This window comes from Athene cunicularia (assembly GCF_003259725.1).
Source record: "Athene cunicularia isolate RWA chromosome 3 unlocalized genomic scaffold, athCun1 chr3_part1, whole genome shotgun sequence".
Taxonomy (NCBI): Eukaryota; Metazoa; Chordata; class Aves; order Strigiformes; family Strigidae; genus Athene; species Athene cunicularia.
The window spans coordinates 57,797,482-57,819,670 of record NW_020799097.1 but is presented as its reverse complement, the minus strand read 5'-3'; the positions used below and the strand labels follow the sequence as shown (position 1 = coordinate 57,819,670).

General features: G+C 38.5%; 1 protein-coding gene across 4 annotated transcripts in view; it reads right to left on the bottom strand.

Moving 5' to 3' along the window:
* Positions 1-22,189, bottom strand: part of TPD52L1 (TPD52 like 1) — a 50,429-nt gene that overhangs the window by 12,014 nt on the left and 16,226 nt on the right. For all 4 annotated transcript variants that reach the window (XM_026846371.1, XM_026846369.1, XM_026846370.1 and 1 more), the window contains exons 3-4: positions 17,062-17,210; positions 4,806-4,907 (exon numbers count right to left, since the gene is read on the bottom strand). In XM_026846371.1, the coding sequence (XP_026702172.1) occupies positions 4,806-4,907; positions 17,062-17,210 (251 nt within the window). The remainder of the gene's footprint in view (positions 1-4,805; positions 4,908-17,061; positions 17,211-22,189) is intronic.

The window sequence follows — 22,189 nt, the reverse complement described above, 5'->3', positions numbered from 1 at the left end:
TGGTGTGATGCATTACTTACTGCACAATATTCGTACCTTGCTCTGATGAAAAGCATTGATTTCTTCAGTGTTATTTACAGGGCTCATCATTATGTATATTGGTGTTTCTCAAACATTAATGGATTTATCTTCACAACACATTTCTGCTTAGACCAGCTTAAGTAATATTGTTGCGATATGTAGCTGCCTTTTATTGCCTGCTGGTTTCCAGTTAACAGCCCCCCCCCCCTTCTCCATTCTGATTCAGATACCTGTACAGCCATATATGTTCAAGAAATCTGTGTTATTGCAGAGCTCTAAAAACCAGCACAAATGAAGGGGAGAGTGTCAGTAGAAATGAGAGAAAAAAACCTGCTTCATTCATCAGCAAAAGAAATGCTTACGAAATTATATTCTGAAGCAACACAGTATTACTATTTCTATTATAGGGGATATCAGAGAGACAGAGGTTTAAGAATGGTAATTTTGGTTATGACAAATACAATACTTCAAGAAATTTGGCTCCCAAGGAGTTCATCAACAGTTTTAAGTGCCCAGATGGGCTGATTCCCATCATCACATTCAACCGTCACAGGCATGCCCCCAAGCTCTCCCTTCCTTCAGTCTTCTGTCTCTTTCTACATGTGCCTTCCAACCCCAGGCAGGAATGAGGCATTATATTACCTTCATTCATCTTCAGAGCTGGCTCATCCAGGAACTGAATCTGAAAGGGGTCTGTGCAATCATGTAATTAAAGAAAATGTATGAGACAGTTGACTGAAGGATGTATAAGCAGTATAACTGCTGACATCCTAATTTGAATGCATGCTTTTGTTAGCTTAACTTCAAACACATTTACTTGTGCAGCATTAATGTATGTGGTAGTGTGCAGCAAACTAAAAAACCAGAAAGTCTCCCAGCTGGTATCACAACCTATTTCTAAAAAGGTCATCAGCAGGGCTGAAACTCTTAGATCCACACAGACAGCTGCAGCATAGTCCAGCAGTATTGCACTAAAAGATTCAAACCTTACTAGTATTTAAAGGAGCAACAAATAAAGGCCCTCATCTCTGTATGACATCTGTGCTCTACGTGGCAAGAGCCATATTGAAATGTTAGCATAATCTCTGCTGAGAGATCTGAGCCCACACTACTGCCCTATGAGTGACCTGGGATTCTCCTCTTACCCTTTACCTTTCTTGTCAATGTTAGAAAATGTTAAAGGAGACAATATGAGCTGGGGATGCAATGGCTACAAAACATCCTGATGGCATAACATTAATCGCAAGAGCTATCATGAAGAATCTAATATCTTAACCAGATTACTATTTCCTGGTTTGTATCCTAAAGCAAAAGTATCTGTATACTGTTTTTATATGCATTTCTGGTATTACTAGTAACATGATAATATCAAATAGAATGCAATACAAGTGTAAAGAAACCTTACAAGCACTAATAATACAAAATTTAGAAGATGTAAAATGCTAAAGATTATTCATGAACAAAATTAATTACAGAGTTGCAACACTGGGAAGATCAGGTGGAGATGAAAGAGAATCACAGCAGCTGCATGAAAATCACTTTGTCCCAAAAGGGTGGCTTCTCTGTTCTTTGGGACACACAGAATTTTGTCTTTTTTGAATCCTAACACAGCAAAATAGCACATTTGGGGGAGTCTGTCTGCCTTGTTGCTATGACATTTTAGTAATATTTTTAGAGATAATACAAGGTGAAAATTAAGACCCTGCATCTTCAGAACAGAAATGTGTTTCATGTGGTGCGCTGTACAGTTGTCATAGCAGGCAACCTGGAAAACAGCATTCTGTTTCACAAAGAAGGCATACTTCAATATTTAGTCAAGCTGATTGCAAGCCTTTTCAAAATCACCATAGACAGGGAAGAAAGGCCAAACACACCGGACTGCTGAACATACTGGGAATTATAATGATCATCTGGATTTTAGAAATCAGTTTCAACTGTCTGCTCTGAATGTAAGCAGAACAGGGATTTGCGTCTGGATGCCATTGGTGACTATCAGACTTAATACCTATCCAAGAGAATTAAGACAGTCTGATGTCTGTTTAAATCAGCATTATGGGAGGGGGTGGTGATAATCCATATACTAGATCGCTCAAAATTATTTGGATTAGCAAAAAAAGCAAGCAAACAATGAAACAAAAAATTCATGCCTCCTTACATCTTACTTCCCCAAACACAGCTGGCATTAGAGTGGGAGAGGGGAAGATTTTTAAAACCAGGTGATAAGGTTTACAGTATGACCCCACATAGGACTTCAACTTCCCAAGCTGAGCCAAGATCTTACGTCAGCTTTGTTGCTGAGGGAAGCATACTGACCATTACTCCAGATTTAGGATGTTCAGCAGATGCAGAAGGCCCAAGTCATGCCATGCTTCATAGGTAACTATGGGATCCTGGCTATTCCGCTTGCTGCTTCATCATAAAGAGTCAAGAAAACTCTCCTAACTGAGAACATAAACAGTAAGCATCCACAAAAGAGTGCTGGTAGCTCATATTTTCCTGAAGAATTCCAAACCAGGTTCAGGATAATAATTTTGATCAAAGAAAGGTATGAGAAACAAGCTTCTCAATTAATCAAAATGCTTATGGGCTTAGCCTTTGCTCTGTAGCTAAAGGGCTAACGGGATAAGTACCACCCATCTGCTTTCCAAGCTAGTCAGAAGCATGATCACCATGGAATGGGGGTTGGTACTGATAGGTAGGACAAAGGAATTTGGTAGCAGTCATTAATTAAGGGAAATATGAAAGGAAAAAACATGCTCTATTACAGTGGAGACATTTCTGCCTTTGCAGTTCATCTCGTACCCCATGCAAAGCACAAGCAACAGGACCTGAGAAGTACTGAATTGTTAGTCATCCTTCCCTCTGTGGTCAAGAGCCAGTGTTCAGGGTATTTGCACACCAACTTTTGGGTCACCACTGTAGGATCTAAAGCAGCAACAGGACCTGTTCACTGAATGGTGGGCTTGTCTTTGTTACAGGAGAAGTGTTATGAAAGAACAGAAAATGAAACAGAGGATATGTTGGTGCCACATGCAGCACACACATCTTGCACATTTCTTAAAAATACAGGATACAACCATAAATGCAGGGAAGGCAGTAAGAATAAAAAAAAGAGGCAGGGACAAGGTCTGTGAAAGCAACTCATGCAACTGGAGCCTCAGCCTGGAAAAGAAGGAACTGATGTGAAATACGATCAAATCACAGGAAATGAGTGACATGAAGGGCAGCAGAAGGACTACACTCACTGTTTCTTGTAATAGGAGAGCCAGAAGGCATCAAAGGAAAGACCAAGGAGACTCAGAATAGGGAATGAACGTACGAACAAATAAACCACACATTTCTTTACCACATAACTGTTCATCCAGGAAGACATGAGGTGTTATGAATGTCGAAAGCTCATACAAGTTAAAAGAAATAAATTGAAAAAAGATGAACTCATGAAGAAAAACCTTTCAAAGACTTTTAAATGAAAGTTCAAACCTGTGTTTTTGGATGTTTTCATCTCTTAAGATTGCTGAATGCTAAAAAAACATACTAGGAAAGTGTAACTGCACGCACTCCTTATTCTTATATCCTTTTCTAGGAATATACTACCTATGGATGTTTAACTGTATTGAGTCAAACAACTCCTAGTTTATGTTCATACCCTGGTTGCAAGTCACTCACTAGATTTCCATTTTAAACTGCATGTGGAAAAAGACATTGTAAAGCAGATCATACAGTGAAGAATATTTCCCTTTTTTAGTTTCACCTAGAAAAACAGTAGTACTTCTGTAGAGGGTTTATAAAGCTGTATGTAAAAGTTAGGTATGAATGAAGGACTCTAAAAATTTCTTAACATTCAGATTCAAAGTAAAGAAATGGAAAAAAGCTTTAGCTGCCAAGAACTGTTGTTCAACCATTTGCAGTAAACCCCCCCCCAACATATAAGTTTGAAGTTCTGTAAAATAGATTCACACAGTTCTTAGGATATGGTTACCTCATAAATTACAAAATGACCAAAAAAGAGAGTACATACCAATATCTCTAATAAATGAGATCTTAATTCTGCTGCTCAAATATATTGTAGAGTTTTCCATGGCCATTTATTTCACCCCAAAAAATCAACTCCCTAATACACCTGAGAAATTGTTCAGTAATCCTGCTACCAAGTTGAAAACGGAAGTGCTGGTTTACAGTGTACAATTTCTTCATTTATGCTCTCATTCTGAGGAACTTTAAGATCAACATTTTTAAAGATACATCAACATATAAAGCCTGATATTCAAGTTCCACTTAAGTGACAGTTCTCCTGACCACAACTCCTTTCATTGTACCTTTTTTATAAATATAACTGCAGGACAAAACTTTGCCTTTGTACATCTTGAAAAAGCTGATTAAAAAAATAGTCTGACATATTTTATTATCTGTCCATAAGCAGCTCAAAGGCAGGCTTGCTTTCTTCAGATGATGGTCTCCAGAATCCATGTATGAATAAAACAGGGTTAATAAAGATCTAACAGCTATTTTTCATTCCATTTTATTTGTACATTTCCTTGAGCTTGCAAAGTTATTCCAAAAGGATTTCAAATTGCACTTTTTTTGAACCTGCACTCAAATAAGGATTGTATCATCATTCATTGTTATCCCTTCTTTTTGGTTGACACCATGAATGTTATAAAACAGTCTGACTACAAACTACTTGAACCTTTAAACACTAATGTAGAAGGAATAGAAGAGCTGACAGATGACTATTATACTTTTTGTCCTCGTAATAAGACCAGAGAAGCAGCAGATCCCTATACCTCATATCTCCGAACTTCTTGCTGATAGCAGTTCCTACATTGCTGATTGCTGCTGTTGCTTTTTGTCCTGCATGGCTCAGGGTCTCATGTGTTTTCTTGTAACTGGAAACAAAAATAGAACAGAAATAGTGATAAGTAGTAAAAAAAGAGAGGCTAGAATCCCCTGCAGTTAATTCACCTGTCTCTTATTTCCATATCTTAAAGTCTCATCCACTGAAAGATTAACAAACATAACTGTAGCACAAAACAAATTACAAAGATGTCTGTTTCTGCACAGCTTCCTAAGTGCAGTTTAATCCTAATATGAGCAAAACGCTCTCCAGAGCAATCCTAAACCGTGCCTCTCCCACTCAGTGGATGTTATCTGTAAAGGGGTCAGCGCAAGCTGTTTAAAAGTAGAATAATAGTGATTTGTTGAATACTTGTTTGATACAATTTCTGTACATTTACATCAAATAAGCATTCTCGCAGCAGACACTTGGTAGCAAAATCTGCTGTCTAAAGCATAGAAAATAATCAGCACATATACTCTTCCATGCATATATGTATTAGGTACATTTATCAGATACACTTAAAATGATTTGTTGATATTTCAAATTAGACAAAATTGATCAACTCTGTTTCCATACACTAGCTACAATTTTACTTTTTAAAAATTTCGTTAAATGAAGAAGGTTTTGGGAGAGACAGGGAAAGAAAGATGAACAAATCTAGGCAGTGAATGAATATTCTAAATAGCATTAAATCCTTTCAGAAGTAATTTATTTCACAAATAGCATACACATTCAAACACAGAATCATCTTAATTTCCTGATCCGGAATATATGCTCTGACTCATGTAAATCCTTCAGTAGATTTAAGCTACATTCTTAGAGTAATCAATAAGCTTTTCTACACAGATGCTTTTTTGCTGAGTAAACCAACTCTAAGCATGTCAGAGGCTTCCTTCCGAGTAAATTATCTGATACTCCCAGTGATGCAGACAAGCTCAGAATGAAAAGTACTGACCCAGTAACAAAAGGAGAGCACATTATAATCAGTCTTTTATCCTGTGGCGTGCGTTGGCAGAAAAGAACTGCAGAAATGATCATGAAAAATTCAGAAATACAATTCCATTGGTTCTAATTCTCCTTTGAACAAATTCTCTAAGATTGTAAACGTGTACAAAAATACACCGGAAATTTAAAAAAAAAATAAATCCCACTGCCTCATTCCTGAAACAGAGTGTTTTCTTCTTACTTTTAGGTATATGAAAGCAATATAACTTTGCAGATGCAGGTGGGAAAATAAAGAGAAAATTAACATTTACAATAGACACATTTAATGTCAGGTCCTTTTAGCCTCAGCAATACCAATTGCTGAAAGTCCCCTGTTGACGACTGCGTTTTACAAACCACAGATTAGAAGGCAGATGCCAAGTAATGCTCTATTTTTTCAGACAGCAGTCTATCAACAATTAATTTTTCCCAACATAAATACTTTGGATTTTATGTTCCTAAGCCACAAAATATCTTACAGACTACTGACTTGACCTAACGAGTTCTAAAACTGCCAAGTGAAATAGCTCATTCTGCGAAGGTGCTTGTTACTGTTTTCACTGACTAGAAAGGCAGCCTACAGGGAGCAACTTAGATCAGGGTACCAAATCTCTAGAAACCTAGAGTAAGATAAGTGCAATCAATCACATGCACAGTGCTGAGTGACAACAAGGTCTAAAACATTGCAACAGTGACAGAATGAGCACAAATTAGTTATAGAAAGGCAGAAATACTGGTTATGTCTGGTTTATTTCTTCTGGTGGAATACAAAGATGACCAAAAATACTGTTTTCACTGGGTCTCCTTTCTCCTTAGACCTGCTTTCTGTTCCTGGACACAGCAAGATTGCAATGCTCTTTCACTAAGGTCTCATTCTCTAGATTAACTATAATAGCTCTGTCATTCTCTTGCTGTCAGCAGACATACTCTCATATAAACTAGAGTGGGATGAGAACCTAAAATAGGCATTAATGATGCTTCAGTCAAACTATGAGCACGTAGCTTTTGGGAAGTGTTACTTATGAAAAAAAAAAAAAAAATCAAATAATCTAATGCCCGTGGGCTTATACCTCTCTCTCTCTCTCTCTCTCTCTCTCTCCCCCTATATATATATATATATATATATATATACACATACATACACACATACTGGCATTTCTTAAAATGCCTACATTACTGCATACAAGACTAGGCATTTTCCTGATAGAAAAGTTTCCTAAACCATTCAGATCAAGTGAAATTTTGCTGATGACTAAATTAAGCCAAGACTTGACTTCCAGGTCTAAAAGGTCCTTGGCAGCAGAACTTATTCATGTACAGGCTGACTGTGCACAGTAAAATACTTTGCAGATATCCTTCTGAACTAATTTTCTGCAGACAACACCTTGAAGTTAATTTTATTCACGGGCATGTTTAGCTTTATGAAAAAAAACATCCCCATGTCTTACTCTTCTGCTGCAGGTTCTTCATGCTGTATAACACTGTTAATAGTGCCAAATAGCCCATTCAGCAAATGGGTTCAACTTCAATTGAGAAACATTAGAGTCCCCTATGTATTTCTGAACATTACATTGGTCAGAACACACTTTCTGAGATTTGGTTGAAATGACACTGATTTTGGCATTCCAACTAATATTGTGTTTTCTCTATAAATCCCATAAGCCCAACAACCTCCCCAGTATTTCCACTAGCAAGGAAGACATAGAGACTGCATTTATGTTCCTAATGCTTTTGACATTACATAACAGCATAAATCCAGCTAAGAATGTTACACAACCAGTCTTTTTTCAGCCCCAACTTCAGCAAAAATGACCTTTGACATGAAGCCCTCCTCCCATCAGCAAAGCTGAAGAATAAGGAACAACAAAGTAACAAAGGTTAAAATGCAGTGCAACATGTAATACCTGTCAGCAGAGACAAGGAACAGTAATTTGCATCCTAGCAGAGCCCAGTGATGGCTTAAAAATCAAGTCCCCCTCATCCCTGCCTCTCCACCATTATACAGATCACTATGCCTTCTTCATAAATAAATGATCTTTCCACCGAGCACATTGCCTTCCTGTAGTTAGCTATGCTCCGTATTGATATACAGCACAGTATTTTGGTTCAGATATTTTTATCATAGTTATGTTGAAATTTACAGCATTCATTTGATACCTTGCCAAATGCACTAGTAACAATCTCTTCAACATTCTCCCTGACCTCCAGGAATATTTTCAGTTGTATTAATAACCTGAGACAACAGTCTTCATACTCTCATGTAACACACACTAGTTTGCAGTTTTGTTTTAATGCACTGAACAGCTTACAGAATTTTCAGAAACCTTTAAGAGTAGAAATGAAGTTGGATATTCCAGTTAAGACCTACTAACATTTATTCCTTGGCAAAAGTGCTGTACGTATGGCTTAGATCCTCCTAACACCACCAACTGTCCCAACATGCTAAATCATCTACAATACCTGCACGCTCTTGTCCTTCGAGCAGCCATGGCTGGCAATTGTTAGGGAAGTACTGACCACCCAGCTCACTGGGACAGGTGACAGCATCTCAACAGGCAGTCAGACATTGGCTGAAATAAGGTCAGTGACCCTGAACCTTAAGGCAGAAATGCTCCAGAAGAAACAAACTCAGAGAATTTAGGATGCAGAGATTCAAGAAATACCATCTTCCTTCCAACCCACAGCATGCATTTTTACACAAAGACATCATTAGGCTCTATGCCTTTCTTACACTAATATAAAGTCACCACAGCCTCCCTGAGTTTAACAGCATTATGCCAGATGCTCAGTAGCATTAGTAAAAGTAGAAACAAGCTACCTGATCTATGCAACTAGATAGGAATTCCTTCTCTGGTTTTGTGGCATCTAAACATACTCAGTAGCAAAGAACTGCTGGTAGTGGCTAACAAGGATCACATTCCATTCTTTTCACTTAGCACTTAACAGTAAATATTTATAATATATTTCACAGACAAAAAGGATTAAACAAATATGGTATGTGAATTGCTGTCACAATCATACATTTGTAAACGAAACTCACTCGTGTCATTTTGAACATTACCTTTTATATGACAGTAACCTAAGAATTTAATCCATCAACTTCCAATTATAATTTTGTTTTAAAATAGGATATTTCTTTTAAAAAAGCAATTGTTTATAAAACATTATTAGAGGTTATCATAAGATATGCTGATATTGCAGTTATATTCTGATAATATGCCCAAAACATTTAAAAGAAGCTTTAAAGATAACTCACATCTCCAGTATTGTAACATACCAATTAGGCAAAGTAGATTTGCAGCATATTTTGACTGAATTTTCACCTGACAGTTTCATATATGCATTTAGGTTGTATTATCATATGACAACCAGGTCTCACTAGCTGATTTTTATAGCCAGTGAAAGCAAATGAATGAAGATACTATTTCATAAAACACAAGGTGTGAAGGAAATAGTGCTTCATAGAGAGTAGAGCCATGCAGCAGACATATAGAGAGGTCAGAGAACTAGACATTTAAATGATCAACATCATCTGCAGGATAAGACAGGATAATCATACTGCATGCTGTTTGATCTCATCTCAACTCAGTACAGAACTGCCCTTCACATGGTAGAGTTAAATCTAACCTTCCTTCACGGGTGCAGTACATGGACTGCTAGTAGGAGTAGGCTACAAATATTCACGGTTTGCATAGCAAGCTGCACATTCTGTAAAATTACTACATCTGCTAATTAGTACATCTCCATTCAGTATTGTGTCTCTCAATCAATGCTCGCTGTCAAACTTAACCCTCTTCTGTGATAAAGCTTGCATAAGATGCAACAAAGTGCAAACAATTAACAACAAAACCATACAGTTGAGCAGAGCCTGGTAGCACAAGCCATGCCCTATGGAGCTTGCTGCTTTTTAGTTTTCAAACCATTAGCCAGCTTACGAATGAGATTTCTGGAATCAGTGTAAAGCATCTGGGTCTCTGAGAAACTCTCAGTTAGAAAATTGTTGATTTTCTGTGAAAAACAGGGCTCAGGATTGACCAAATTATGCTAATGCTCAAACAAAACAAATGCATCTATGAATGGCAAATAACATTTATATAAGGCATTCTCTAAGAGCGTTCATATTGCCATTTTTCCCACAAATGAACTCTACAGTGTTGTGGGATTGTTTTTTAGTGCTTACCTGAAACTCATTCCAACTTCAAAAACAAACAATGACAGGTGCACTTTTTTAGACATTCTTCCCTTTGACAGGTATGTTAAGAATTAATTGGAACTGTGCTGGCACTTGGATGCGTACATATGCCTAAAAAGGAAAAGTGTTGCAAAGGGAATATACTCCAGGTAGTTGTTCTCCCACAGAGAGTGGAAAGGCAGAGCTGAGGGAACTGAACCTCTGCAGGTTGAAGAGGACTTGCCTGCAGCCAGAAATCTGTGCGCAACACATGGAAGATGACTGTTCCATAGGCTGAAGAGAGTCACAGGTCAGGAAAGGTGCCAGACAAAGGTAACAAATACTCTGTGCTGTACTGTAATCTTCAAAAATGTGGGAAAAACGGGGATATAATTCTGTGAAAGCACTATTTGTGCAATGCAGCACAGAACAGGGGGGAAACAAGTAGCTGTGGTATGGTTAATCTCCAGGTAGAAAAGTCACAGTACGTTGGCTTAAGCACTGATGAGTTTAAGACATTCCAAGACAAAATTTCACAGTTCATCATATCTTAAACTACACCAGTAACACTGTGGGCTCTGCACTGTACACTAGATCAACAAAATTATGCAGATTAAACATAACCCAGTCTCCCTTTCACTTTCTTCCCCTTCTTTTTTCCTCTTCTTCCCTTTCCTTCCTTCCTCCTTTATTCTTTCTTTTTCCCTTCCCTTTCTTTTCCTTTCCTTCTTTCTCTTTCCTTTTGTTTAATTTCTGTTCTTCCTTTTCAATTCTCCCTTTCCTTTTCTTTTCATTCGCTTTACACTGACCCTTTCCTGGTTATTTTTAATCCTGGTCATTACAGAGATTCCAATCCACATTCAGGCCTCCACTCCTCTCCTTACAGTTAGATATACATACATACAGATAACTATAATATACATGTATATATTTTCTAGTGCCCAATGATAATTACAGTGGTTTTTTTTTCCTGGGAAACCAACACTGTATTCATTGATCCAGAACAGATCATCTGACCTTGCTGGGGAACTTCCATTAGCTGAAGGTTCTGGTGTAAAAAGATCGACATATAGAAAAGCAACAATGAGAATAGACTAAGTTAAGTCCTCGAAGTCCTTTCCCTAACCCTATTATTCCACCCTTCCAAATTCAAGGCCAGAAATGCATGTGGAAAAGCAGTAAAAAAAATTATCTTTGAAAAAGGCATTAACATTGCCTGATCTGACTCAAAGGATACAAAGTCAGTGAAAGTGAAAGGCTCCCTTTACTTCCATGTAGCACAGGCTTATACACAGGTAATGTGCTTGCTAAAGCCAACATGAAATTTCTTCACTTACACAACTGCTACATTTACTTGCAAATTTAGTGAGAAAAAAAAAATGTCAGAAGGTGATTACACATTGCAATGAACAGAAACACCCACATTTCTTTTACTACCACGCATAACAAGTACGTGTGTGGGAACACAGTATGCTGAGTTCCTAAAAGTCACAGTAGGCCTGTGCTTGTCCACAAATTATATCTGACTTCCTGAGAAAATTCTGAACCTCTGGAACATGTTACTATATATTTAGTTATACTAATGAAGACTGCAGGTACCATAGATTGTAAATCTAAAACACATGCAGCGCAACTATTACTTTCTATTTTCTCATCACCTGGTAGAAATGAACTATAAAATGCTAAGTTCACACTATTTTTGGAAACCCATACAATTGTCCTCAGGTTCCCTATCAGCAGAACTAAGCTTGCTCACATAACTTTCAACCAGTAGTCAACTAAGAGCTATTTATTCTGCCTCTAGAGGAAAAGGCCAAGTGCATGTTGAATGCTCTCATCCCAAATCTCAGGTATTACATGTAAGACCAGAGCAATATTGAAACCTTCCTAAAAAGGCTTCAAAAGACAGACACCATCTGAGAAAGTCTCAGGCACTGTCTAGGAGACATGCTGTTCAGAGCTAGCACTTACAATTCTCTTGATTCTGGCCTCTGAATCATGAGATTTTACCTTTCTACAACAAGTGACAATTTTTGACTGTGAGGGCAAAAGACGAAAAGTCATTCTGAAAACAGATCTGTGAAATTCCTATCCTAGATGGCAGTTTTGCATGGGTGCATCTTTCATCACATCAAACCCTTTCCCAACCCCTGGTTGGAATCACTAAGTATATGGACTTTTGAGACATTTTACCTGATTTCACTACTACAGCCCTCAAGGACAGAAAGGGTTTTCTTTAAGTTTTTAGCTATTCTAATAATTTATTTGCCAAGGCAAAACTGCTGCTAACAGTGGTCTGAACATCTGGAGTATTGGTTTTGAAGGGGGTTAGTATTAAAACCAACCATTTTCATCTTCCTAGCTCTATCTCTGTAGTTATAAAACTATTCCATCTATTGGTTGAAAGGTTTTCCTGTTTAAAATAGAGAATGCTTATGCCTTCTAACAGTTGCTAACATTTTAAGAAAGAACGACAAAGGAGCTTCTGGGAACTATTAGGCTGGAGTGAGGTTACTGGTGGGTAATTTTACAGATACAACTGTTCCTTAGAAAATCAGTAGTACCAAAATATCTCCTGGGAGAATATTATAATGCCGTACTGTTTTTTTCCAGAGTACAGAAGAGCATTAAATTAAAAGCTGAGAGACAAAGCTGAGCATGGTTACAATATCTATGCTTTGTAATGGCCAAGGTAGATCTATGTCCTTAGTGCTTCATGTGAGGAACTGGTGAGGAGGATACATTGACCCTTGTAACTTTCTCCATACATAATGCAATGCAATTCTGTAACTGCATTGAAGAATACTATTACTTGGGACCTCCACTGTCTGAAAAAAATGGGGCAGTCTCAGGAAGTTCAACAAGGGGAAATGCAGAGTACTGCAATTTGGGATTAATAACCCCATGCACCAGCAGAGGCTGGGGATCAACCAGCTGGAAAAGCTGCCTTGCAGAAAAAGACCCAGGGTCTTGGTAGACAACAAGCTGAACATGAGTCAGCAATGTGCCCTCACAGCAAAGGTTGTGGATGGTGTCCTGGACTGCATTTGGAAGAGTGATTACAGGTCGAGGGAGGTGACCCTTCCCCTCTACTCAGCTCTGGTTATGGGCACACCAGGAGTGCTGGGTCCTGTTCTGCGCTCCCCAGTACAAAGCAGACATGGATATAGTGGAGCAAGTCCAGTGAAGGGCCATAAAGATGTCTAAGGGATTGGAGTATCTCTCATATGAGGAAAGGCTGAGAAAGCTAGGACTGATCATCCTACAGAAGAGAAGGCTCATGTGAGGATCTCTTCAATAACCTGATGAAAGGGAGTAGAGAAGATAGAGGCAAACTCTTCTCAGTGGTATCTACTGAAAGTGCAAGAGACAAAGGGCACAAATTGAATGCAAGAAATATTTAAACTAAGAAAAGTGTTTTTCACAGTAAGGGCAACTCCACACTGAAACAGGTTGCCCAGAGAGGGTGTAGAGTCTCCATGCTTGGAGATATTCAAAACCTGAAAGGACATAGTCCTGAACACCCTCCTTTAGCTGACCCTGCTCTGAAAGGGGGAGTTGAACTAGTTAGTCTCATGACAATGATGTCAACCTCAACTATTCTGTGATTCTGTATGAAACTAGGTCAATCTTTATAGAAGCTATCTTCTTACCTTAATGCACTATGCAGTAAAAATCTCAAGTAAGGAAGGCTAAAGAGTACTGTGGGCATTTCACTGAAACACCACCAAACAGTTTTAACTAAGTAAACATACCGCATTCAGGTTACATAAAACCTTTCCTTTGTAGCAAATGGTAATTAGAAAAGCTCAGTTATGGTCTTTGTAAATATTTGAAGACACTTTTAATAATTTCTTAAACTAAAACAAATAACCTTGAAATCTGCCAACATTAACCAGCTTCTAGCATCTAAATAAGAATGAATTATCTATGTTTAAAATATAAATAAAAAACCTGCATTGCTAGAAGCTGTCTGAATATCCACCCATCTCTATTCACTAGAAACCTGATCTTTAAAAAGGTGTGTGTGGGAAGTCATTCCAGTTGAATGCCTTACCACCATGAAAGCAAATTAAACTTGAGGCAACCATTTGCTCTCTAGTTACTGATATCCTCTATAGTAGAACCTTCTGCCCTCCCTAACATATAGATTATACTAAAAATCAGCACACGGAAGAATAGCAGAGTTAATAAGGAACTTAAAAAATGCCTTATGATTCTAGTCATCATAGTAAAGTGAAGGACTTCCAGGTGTATTTCATACAAGGCTGAAAAATCCAAACAACATTACAGGTTTTCTTTATAGAAGAAAACAAAGCTGATTAAAAAACCCCTGATCTTATACAAAAAAACCCCAAACCCCTGTGCAAATGTAATGCCTTACTAGAGGTAGTTACATTGTTTATGCATACCTTAAAGCATGAATTAATGACAAGTAACTAGATTTTGTATAGAACTGTATGTTGAGCCTGACATAATCTTCAATCTATGGAGGACATCAGTTCATTGACCTCCAACTCCAGCTTTCCTCAATATGAAAACTATGAGTTGTTTTTTTTTCCCCTTTTTAATCATAGCAATACTTTAATAACAATTTCTGACATGTGCATGTCAAGTATGCTCAGGCTAACTCCTAAGCTACCTGTGGACAACCATTTAAAATGTAAATGTTTTAAAATAGTCAGAATCTCAAGTTTAAATTTAGTCATTCCAGGTAGCATCCATCCTGTGAGTTAGGTCACAAGTCTTAACTAGTTGTTCAGACAAGGCTTGTTGTTTTTGAAACTCAAATAAAAAGTAGCAGCTACCATATTGATAAAGTATCCTAAGTGTCTCTATCCTTGTAGAAAATGTCAACACTGTGAAGGGAAAATTAAAAGCTGCCTTGGAATTTTCTACCAGATTTCAAGTAAAAAACAAAGTTTTTGTTTCAAAATTTTGCTAGTGTCTCCCAGTAACTCTAGTTCAGGTGGCTTGGGCCCCACCTCTCTTCTAAAGCTCAGCGTCTCTAGACTATCTATTCTCCTAGCACACGCCAGACATCCTCACTGAGACAGCATGTAAATGACATGGCAAAGAAATAGGAGCTAACTGAGAAACTGGTCAAAAGTTAGAAGACATACAAACTACATTTCCTGTTAAGGGGTTGATGCCTTATTTGACTTCTCATTAAAATACAAAGAATTATTATTTTAATGTGAAAATGTACATTTTTACATTTTTTTTCCAAGTCTCTGTCAGGGCCTTGAGTGCACCAAGAGGCACTGCAAACTTTCCCCTCTCCCATTCCCATGGGTTTGTCTACTTGGACTCAAGGCTAGTTCTGATACAGCACAACTGTGTAACCTTGGGTAAGACTGTGGTGACAGTGCTGTGCAAGAAAGAGTTCGGAGAAGCCCTGTAAGGCACATCTCCCCTTCACTTGAGAGCTACACTAAAGCTTAGACTGCATTTAAACCCTTGGTCCTTGCCTGAATTAGGTTTCTGGTGTGCCTGTATCTGGCTAGGTATCTCACTGATCTCGACTCACAGATTTGACTTCCCTGCTTGACCTTGTACCTGGCTCCTCAATACAGACTCACCTGGAGATGTAAACTCTTGGCTTGACACTGTTTACTGTCACTGGACCTGCTCTGCTCTCTTTGTTCAGGTACTGTGGGATTGCTCCTTCATGGGTGATGCCACTGCCCTGCCTGCCTTTCTGGCAACTCCCAGCTCAGATCTGAAAAAAAAAAAAAAAAAAAAAGTAATTTTTCAGACAGCACTTGATGAAAGGTGGGTGGTTCTTTCTACCAGTGTTTCTACTAATTCAGTCCAAAAAGTTTTAGAGGAACATAGTACATTTGTATGTTAAGTATAAAGATCAGTATGAAGCTGAGACCAGCCCCTCACTAATTATCATGACCTTCCTAGAACTTTTGAATTCATAGTTTTATTCTCCATCTCTCTCAGTGATGCTCCATCAGAGATACAGAGCAAAAAGTGTTTGAAGCTTACAAGTAACACTACCTATCCTGGGTTTGAACATTATTGCAGCAGACTCAAGATAAGTCTTATTGCTATGTCCATATGTGTATTTTTCCTTCCTTATGTGAGACAAAAGGCCTGCACCAGTAGTTCTTGGCAGCAAGCTGCAGCCCAAACAATCTCTCTCCTCTGCTTCCTCATCCAAGAACTGCTGCATTTTTAAAAGGCACCCTCCTGGAAGTCAGCAGCTAACTTGGAAAGATTTCCATGCTATAACTGGTCTGGTTCAAGACAAAAAAAATCCCCTCAAGTTAAAACCATTTCAACAACAGCAGTGGGCTAACAGTGCTTCATATTTCCGCAGTACCTTTCACTCTAGGAACATAAAGCTGCTTACATTTTACTTAATTCTTGTGAACTACATACACATTCTGCACAGGAGTAAACCAAGGCTGTGAGAGGCTTCAGGGACTTGCCTAAGAACACACTGGGGGAAAATAACAAGTAACTTGACATATGTAGGATTTACGACAGCCTCAAAGATGGTACAGTTACTGCAAAAACATTTTGTTGTTTCTTTTGGACAACCAAAAGCAGGAATTAAACAGTCAAACATCAACTGATCCTGCCAGTATTCTTTATAATTCAGATGATGGTACTATTTTTTTTAAGTAGTTGCTAATATTTTTGGGGATGTTTTTTGTTGCTTGGGTTTTTTTTCCATTGTCTCTCTTGAAGTTGAAAAATATAATACATTGAGATTAAAAAAAAGGTTCTCTCTCTGCAGTAAGGACTCTGCAAGAATGCATCATGAGGCAGGAAGATAACCCTCTCAGAACCACAACAGTTTTAGCTGCTGTGATTTTGCAAGAGTGAGGTACAACACAGCAGCAAAGCATGTCACTGTTGTGGAAGGGTTTTTTTCAGGTCCTCTTGCTCTGAGAAGCTTGACGTGTTTGTCCCTGCCATCTACTCCTCCTGGCAGTATTTCAATTGCTAAATTTCATACCAGAGATCATCAAGACAATAACCCCAACAGGCTACATATATAAAGATGAATTTGTTCAAGGTGTGTACTCACGCAGAAGTTGTCTGCATATCATGCCAGCTTTTGCTGAAGTTCTGCTTCAGTTCATTCATCAGACTTATGCCAAGCTTTTGTTTAATTTCAACCAGGTGCTTTTCTTTGGCTGCTAGCACTTGCCGCAAAGTTGAAATTTCATCCTCCAGCTGAGAGAAACAAAGAGGGAGAAGAAAGGAGTTAGCCTGTTCCCACAGAAGGATAAACACATAGGATGTGTTAAATGAATCTCACATAAACTTGCATTTTTTGTAGGTGACTAGAGAGACAGAGAAGTTCAAGTGCTTGTGGAGATCACAAAAACATGTCCAGAACAGAGTTGACACCACATTCAATTCATGTCTCAAACTGTGTCACCTATGCGCACCATCATATACATGCATGTGACAAGAGAGAATTCTCCAGTAAGGAAGTGACTACTGAGCAACTGGACCAAGATCTGCCTTAGGTCATTAGGAGTCTCAAACATCAGTTTTTCATTCACTTAGTAAAATGGAAATGGGCAGAACAAGAGAAGACTGGATAATTCAGGCAAATATCTCTCTTCGAATGCACAGGCTTTTAATTTCACATTTGTCACTTTATAGTCTTCCACTCACGAAAAAAATAGATGCAAATTCTTAAGAGCAGGTTAAAAAAAATAAATTGCATGACGACATATGACTTGAGAGTATCATAAAAAGTTACATTCTCGTCACATGAAGTTTAGCTATATATTTTAGGCCCTACATATTTCAAAATAGTAACATAAAAATATATAGCAGATGGACTGTTAACTTGAGTGAACAGGTCCTCCACAAAGCACAGAAGCATTCAGAAGACACAGCAGATTAGTCTTTTCAGAGCTCCTAGTCATTAACCAAACTGTGCAAATTCAAGTTGTAAAGATGCCATTCAGTCTGAACAGAGGGATATAATTCTCCCTGAAGTGGACATTGTTTGAAACATTTTAACCAAGCCAGTGTTTTAGCAAGTCAAGGACAAGGACACTTGACTTAGAGGAGGGACCGCTGAATCAGCCTGCCCCTGGCGCAGGATCCCCGCCTTGGGCAGCACTCCTGCCAGCATGGGTTTGCATTCTTCATCCGGAAGCCTCCCAAGCCAACCAATTATACAAGCAGCACTCGAAGGTACTGAAGCTAACAAGGGCAAGTGACACCAGAGCAGCTGCCTTTCACTTCAGGTTTAGAAATTCCCTTACCAACTGTGTTCCTTCCTCCATATGTTAATAGGATAACATATGGTAATGTATCTGATTACCATATGTTAAGTTCCCTGGAACCACAGTCTCCCTGTGATTTAACTCCATAGGCTGCAGGGAATGAGGCAAGCACCAGCTGAATCAGTTGCTGACCTCCAGGGCTATATTTAGGATGTCAATACCAACATTATTTTTATTTTACACACGTATGCATCCTGCTTCCCTCTAAAACTGTCTGCAAGCTCACTGTTCTTAGACAAGTCTCACCCTTGATTCCCCTAGCTATTAGTTTCTCTTTTGTCACTACATGGTATCTAAATTATTCAAGCAGCTCAGAAATTAAGCAACAAGACTATGAACACAAAGCAAAATCATGACCTTAGTGGAACAGGTAGCAGTATTCACCAATGCCTGTAATACCAACACTTTAGTGTTCAAATATGTAACAATCCAAAATGGTTTTATTCCCTCCCATGTCCTTTATGGTCCATTATACTCCTAATCTGCAAATGAAACACTGTCAAGAAGAAGCATGAGTTTCCCTTCTGAGAGGATAACCGGTTAAATGCTTACCAAAAGAAGAATTCACAAATGTTGGCATTCCTCAAACTAAGTTCAGAGCTCCGTTTAGTTGTTTCCCACTCACAGCAAACCCCTCAGTGTACAAGGCTGCCTGAATAACACTGCTAAAGCACTTAACTTAAACCAATATCAGTATGCTTACATGTACTTAAACATTAATGCTTTCCAGATGGGCTAGCACTAGGTTTATCATTAGGTACCTGGATATGTAAATATTTGAGGGCTTCTATTAAAATTACTTTCCATCTGTTCTCTTGAATGGACACCTAAAGCTGTAAAGCCCTAAGCAAGCATTAACAATGCTCAGTGGCATATATGAATAACATTTCTCACTATATCAAAAATAAAGTATTTTTCTTTAGAGATCAGTTTTGAATCGACAAAAACTTCCTCAAGTTCCATCACTTTAAATTAATGTCAGATACAAAGCCTCCCTTCAAATGTTCAGATATCAGCCACTGAAGACTGAAGTAGGTAGAAAGGATTAGGGACTTGCAGTAGGATCCTGAAAAGCTTAAGCAGGTTACATACCAAACTCTCATGGAAGTCAGGCATCACCTGCTTCGGCATGTTTGAAAAGTCCAGTCATAAACGCAGACTCCATTATGAAACTAGGGCTTAAGTCAACAGAAATACAAGCTTCTAGTCCTCACATTTCCTTTCCCTCTAAGTGCAATAGAGTCAGAAGATCATAGATGCATCATACAGGGATGGTTTCCTTCTCCCCTTTTGTGGGTTTAGGAATCAGAGTTAATAGCTGGTTTTTCTTCCTCTGTTACTGTGTGGGACATGTAAAGGCAAGGAGAGGAGCTGACCACCTACGACATTATGATTACCATGATTAACTGACATGAATAACACATAAATCACACAAAGGTGAGACCCCAGGAAAAAATCCACCATAACAGATCGCTCTGAAATCTGGGACTGACTAATAATATGGAAGAACAGTGACACAAACCCAAAAAATTACTTTCCCTTCTTTTAACGTTTTTTGATGATTTTAGGGAAAATTGTATGCTTTAGAGGGTTGGTCACCCTTTTAAGATGGTGGCATGCCTGAAAAAAAACACCCCAGTATTCCTCAATATATAACCTTTACAATTTTTTCCAGTAGATACTCACAAAACAGCTCATAAAAAAAAAACCAAAAACAGTAAAATGGAGCATTTTGGATAAGCTACTATTAATAAAAAAATATGTCAGTTGATATTATCTATATTCTGAGATAAACATAGTACTTTGTAAAATATGGAGGTGGAAAGATTCAGCTATCAGTTGGAATAACACTGATGAATGGGTTGAATGTTAAGCTGAATAGTAAATTGAGTATTTATTATGCTTGTTTTAAGGATCAAGCCAGTAAGAATTAAAATATTAAGGGCCTCCAACAGAAAAAATAAGTCAGTATAGTTGAATGGATGCTTCTAAGTTATACTAAGAATCCTTTTTCCCTACCACTCTATCTCCCAAATGTGTAGTGTCTTGGCCTGGCTGTTTGCACAGCCCTCTTCACCAGAGGAACCTGAACCAGGTAAAAGCCATCACAGAAAATACCTATTTTTAAACCGTATCAATTCCTAGATCCGGTGCAGAGAGGAGCACAAGTACCTGTGAGGGTACAGCACAGGGGACAGGAACAAGTGGCTAGAGGTGAAGAAGAGAGGAAGGCAGTGATCAATTAAAGCAACACATGCAGCACACCCATGTTCTGTGATATGTACCATACACATACATCACTGCTGAAAGGCAGGCAGACATGGCTGTTTAGGAGTGAGAACTACCTGAGGGACAGACTGTCAGGCATGTTTAAAGAAATAAGAAGCGAGTTATGCAAACAACACCAGCAGTGTGATAATATACTGACAAGAACTTGAGAAGGATGTGGCAACTACAGGAAAGTCAGCAAAAAAGCCAACGCCACGGCCCCCTGACAGGGAGGTCTCAGAGCCAGTGCTGTCCCAAGGAATTCCCACTGGCCACCCTGAGCTGGTACACCTCTCTTCAATTGCACCACCACAATTGTCAAAAACAGCCAGGAGGCACACAGGTGAAAATAGTAGGGTTAGAAAATTTGAAAGGGCACTGCCACAGAACATCTCACATTGTGGAAACACAGCTTGGAAATACCTTGGATTCTCAGGGCAGGCTCCCACACTTCACCACAGGTACCACTGTGGCAGCCAGCCTGCAGCATGCATCTGTTTGCCTGTGCTAGAACTGAACAACTCTCTATATGGCTATATCCTTTAAGAAAAGCTGGAAAACATGTAACAGACAAAAAACTGTAATAAGGAAGGGCCAACTCTATCACTGGTAGGAAGGGCAACTATAAGAGGGTACTTGATAACAGAAAGAAGTTCACTTCGTGAGGAAGAAAATAGTGTTTTCTTTCATCTCACTGGCTTTCAAAAAGAAATCACAAGACCGCATCTTGTCTATACCTTTTGTTGTCTTCTGACATAAAAAGGATTACGTGAAAGTTACAGCAAACATACAGAAAAACTGTGTCTTACTGTAGCCAATCCATGGGATCCCGAAATTTTGATTGGCTATTCTATTTACTAGCAATTGGTTTTAAATTGTTACCCCTTTTCAAAGTTGCTGAGAATTGTAACATGTATACTAAAAATGCATCAAATATTTGTAAGGACATGTGAGCATCTTACTCCAGTGGCCTTTAAGGAAAGTTGTAACTGTGAACAGAATACATAGTACAAAAAATAACAGGCACTTCACCTCTGCACCAAATCATATGGCTCAAATTTTATACCTCTGGGATTAGTACCTGTTGATTTATAAGTTTTTCCTTGGGTGAACAGCATCCAAACACACCAGGGACACTCATAAATAAAATCAGTTTGCAGAAAAAGGTACTTGCATCTTTCCTCAAACTGGAAATAACCATTCAGTTACAGACCTAGCTGAACTCAGAACCTGTGCATCAGCTGGAAAGCTTGTAGATCAAATCAGATAGCTGCTTTTGTGAAGGTATGGGAGGGGGGAAACAGCAAGGAGTAAATGACAACTTTGATGAGCATAACAGAAGGACAACTGACAACAGTGAGTGAGATAGCTCAAAACCTCAGCCCCCATCATGACTTGAGTCATTATACCATGGCTCCTCACACTAAGGGAGGAAGGGGAAAAAAAAAAAAAAATAAAATCTGTTCTGATAACAAGCTTCTGGCCTTATGTAAAGTTTTTAGGCTACAATTTTCTGCTATTATTCCAAAGTGTCAGACTGACCTCTGTTTATTCAAATTACTGTTAGAAGTTTCTGTATGTGTTACTCATTTTACTTGCACTGTAGTAATTCCAAGGCTCAATTAGAGTCAGATCCCT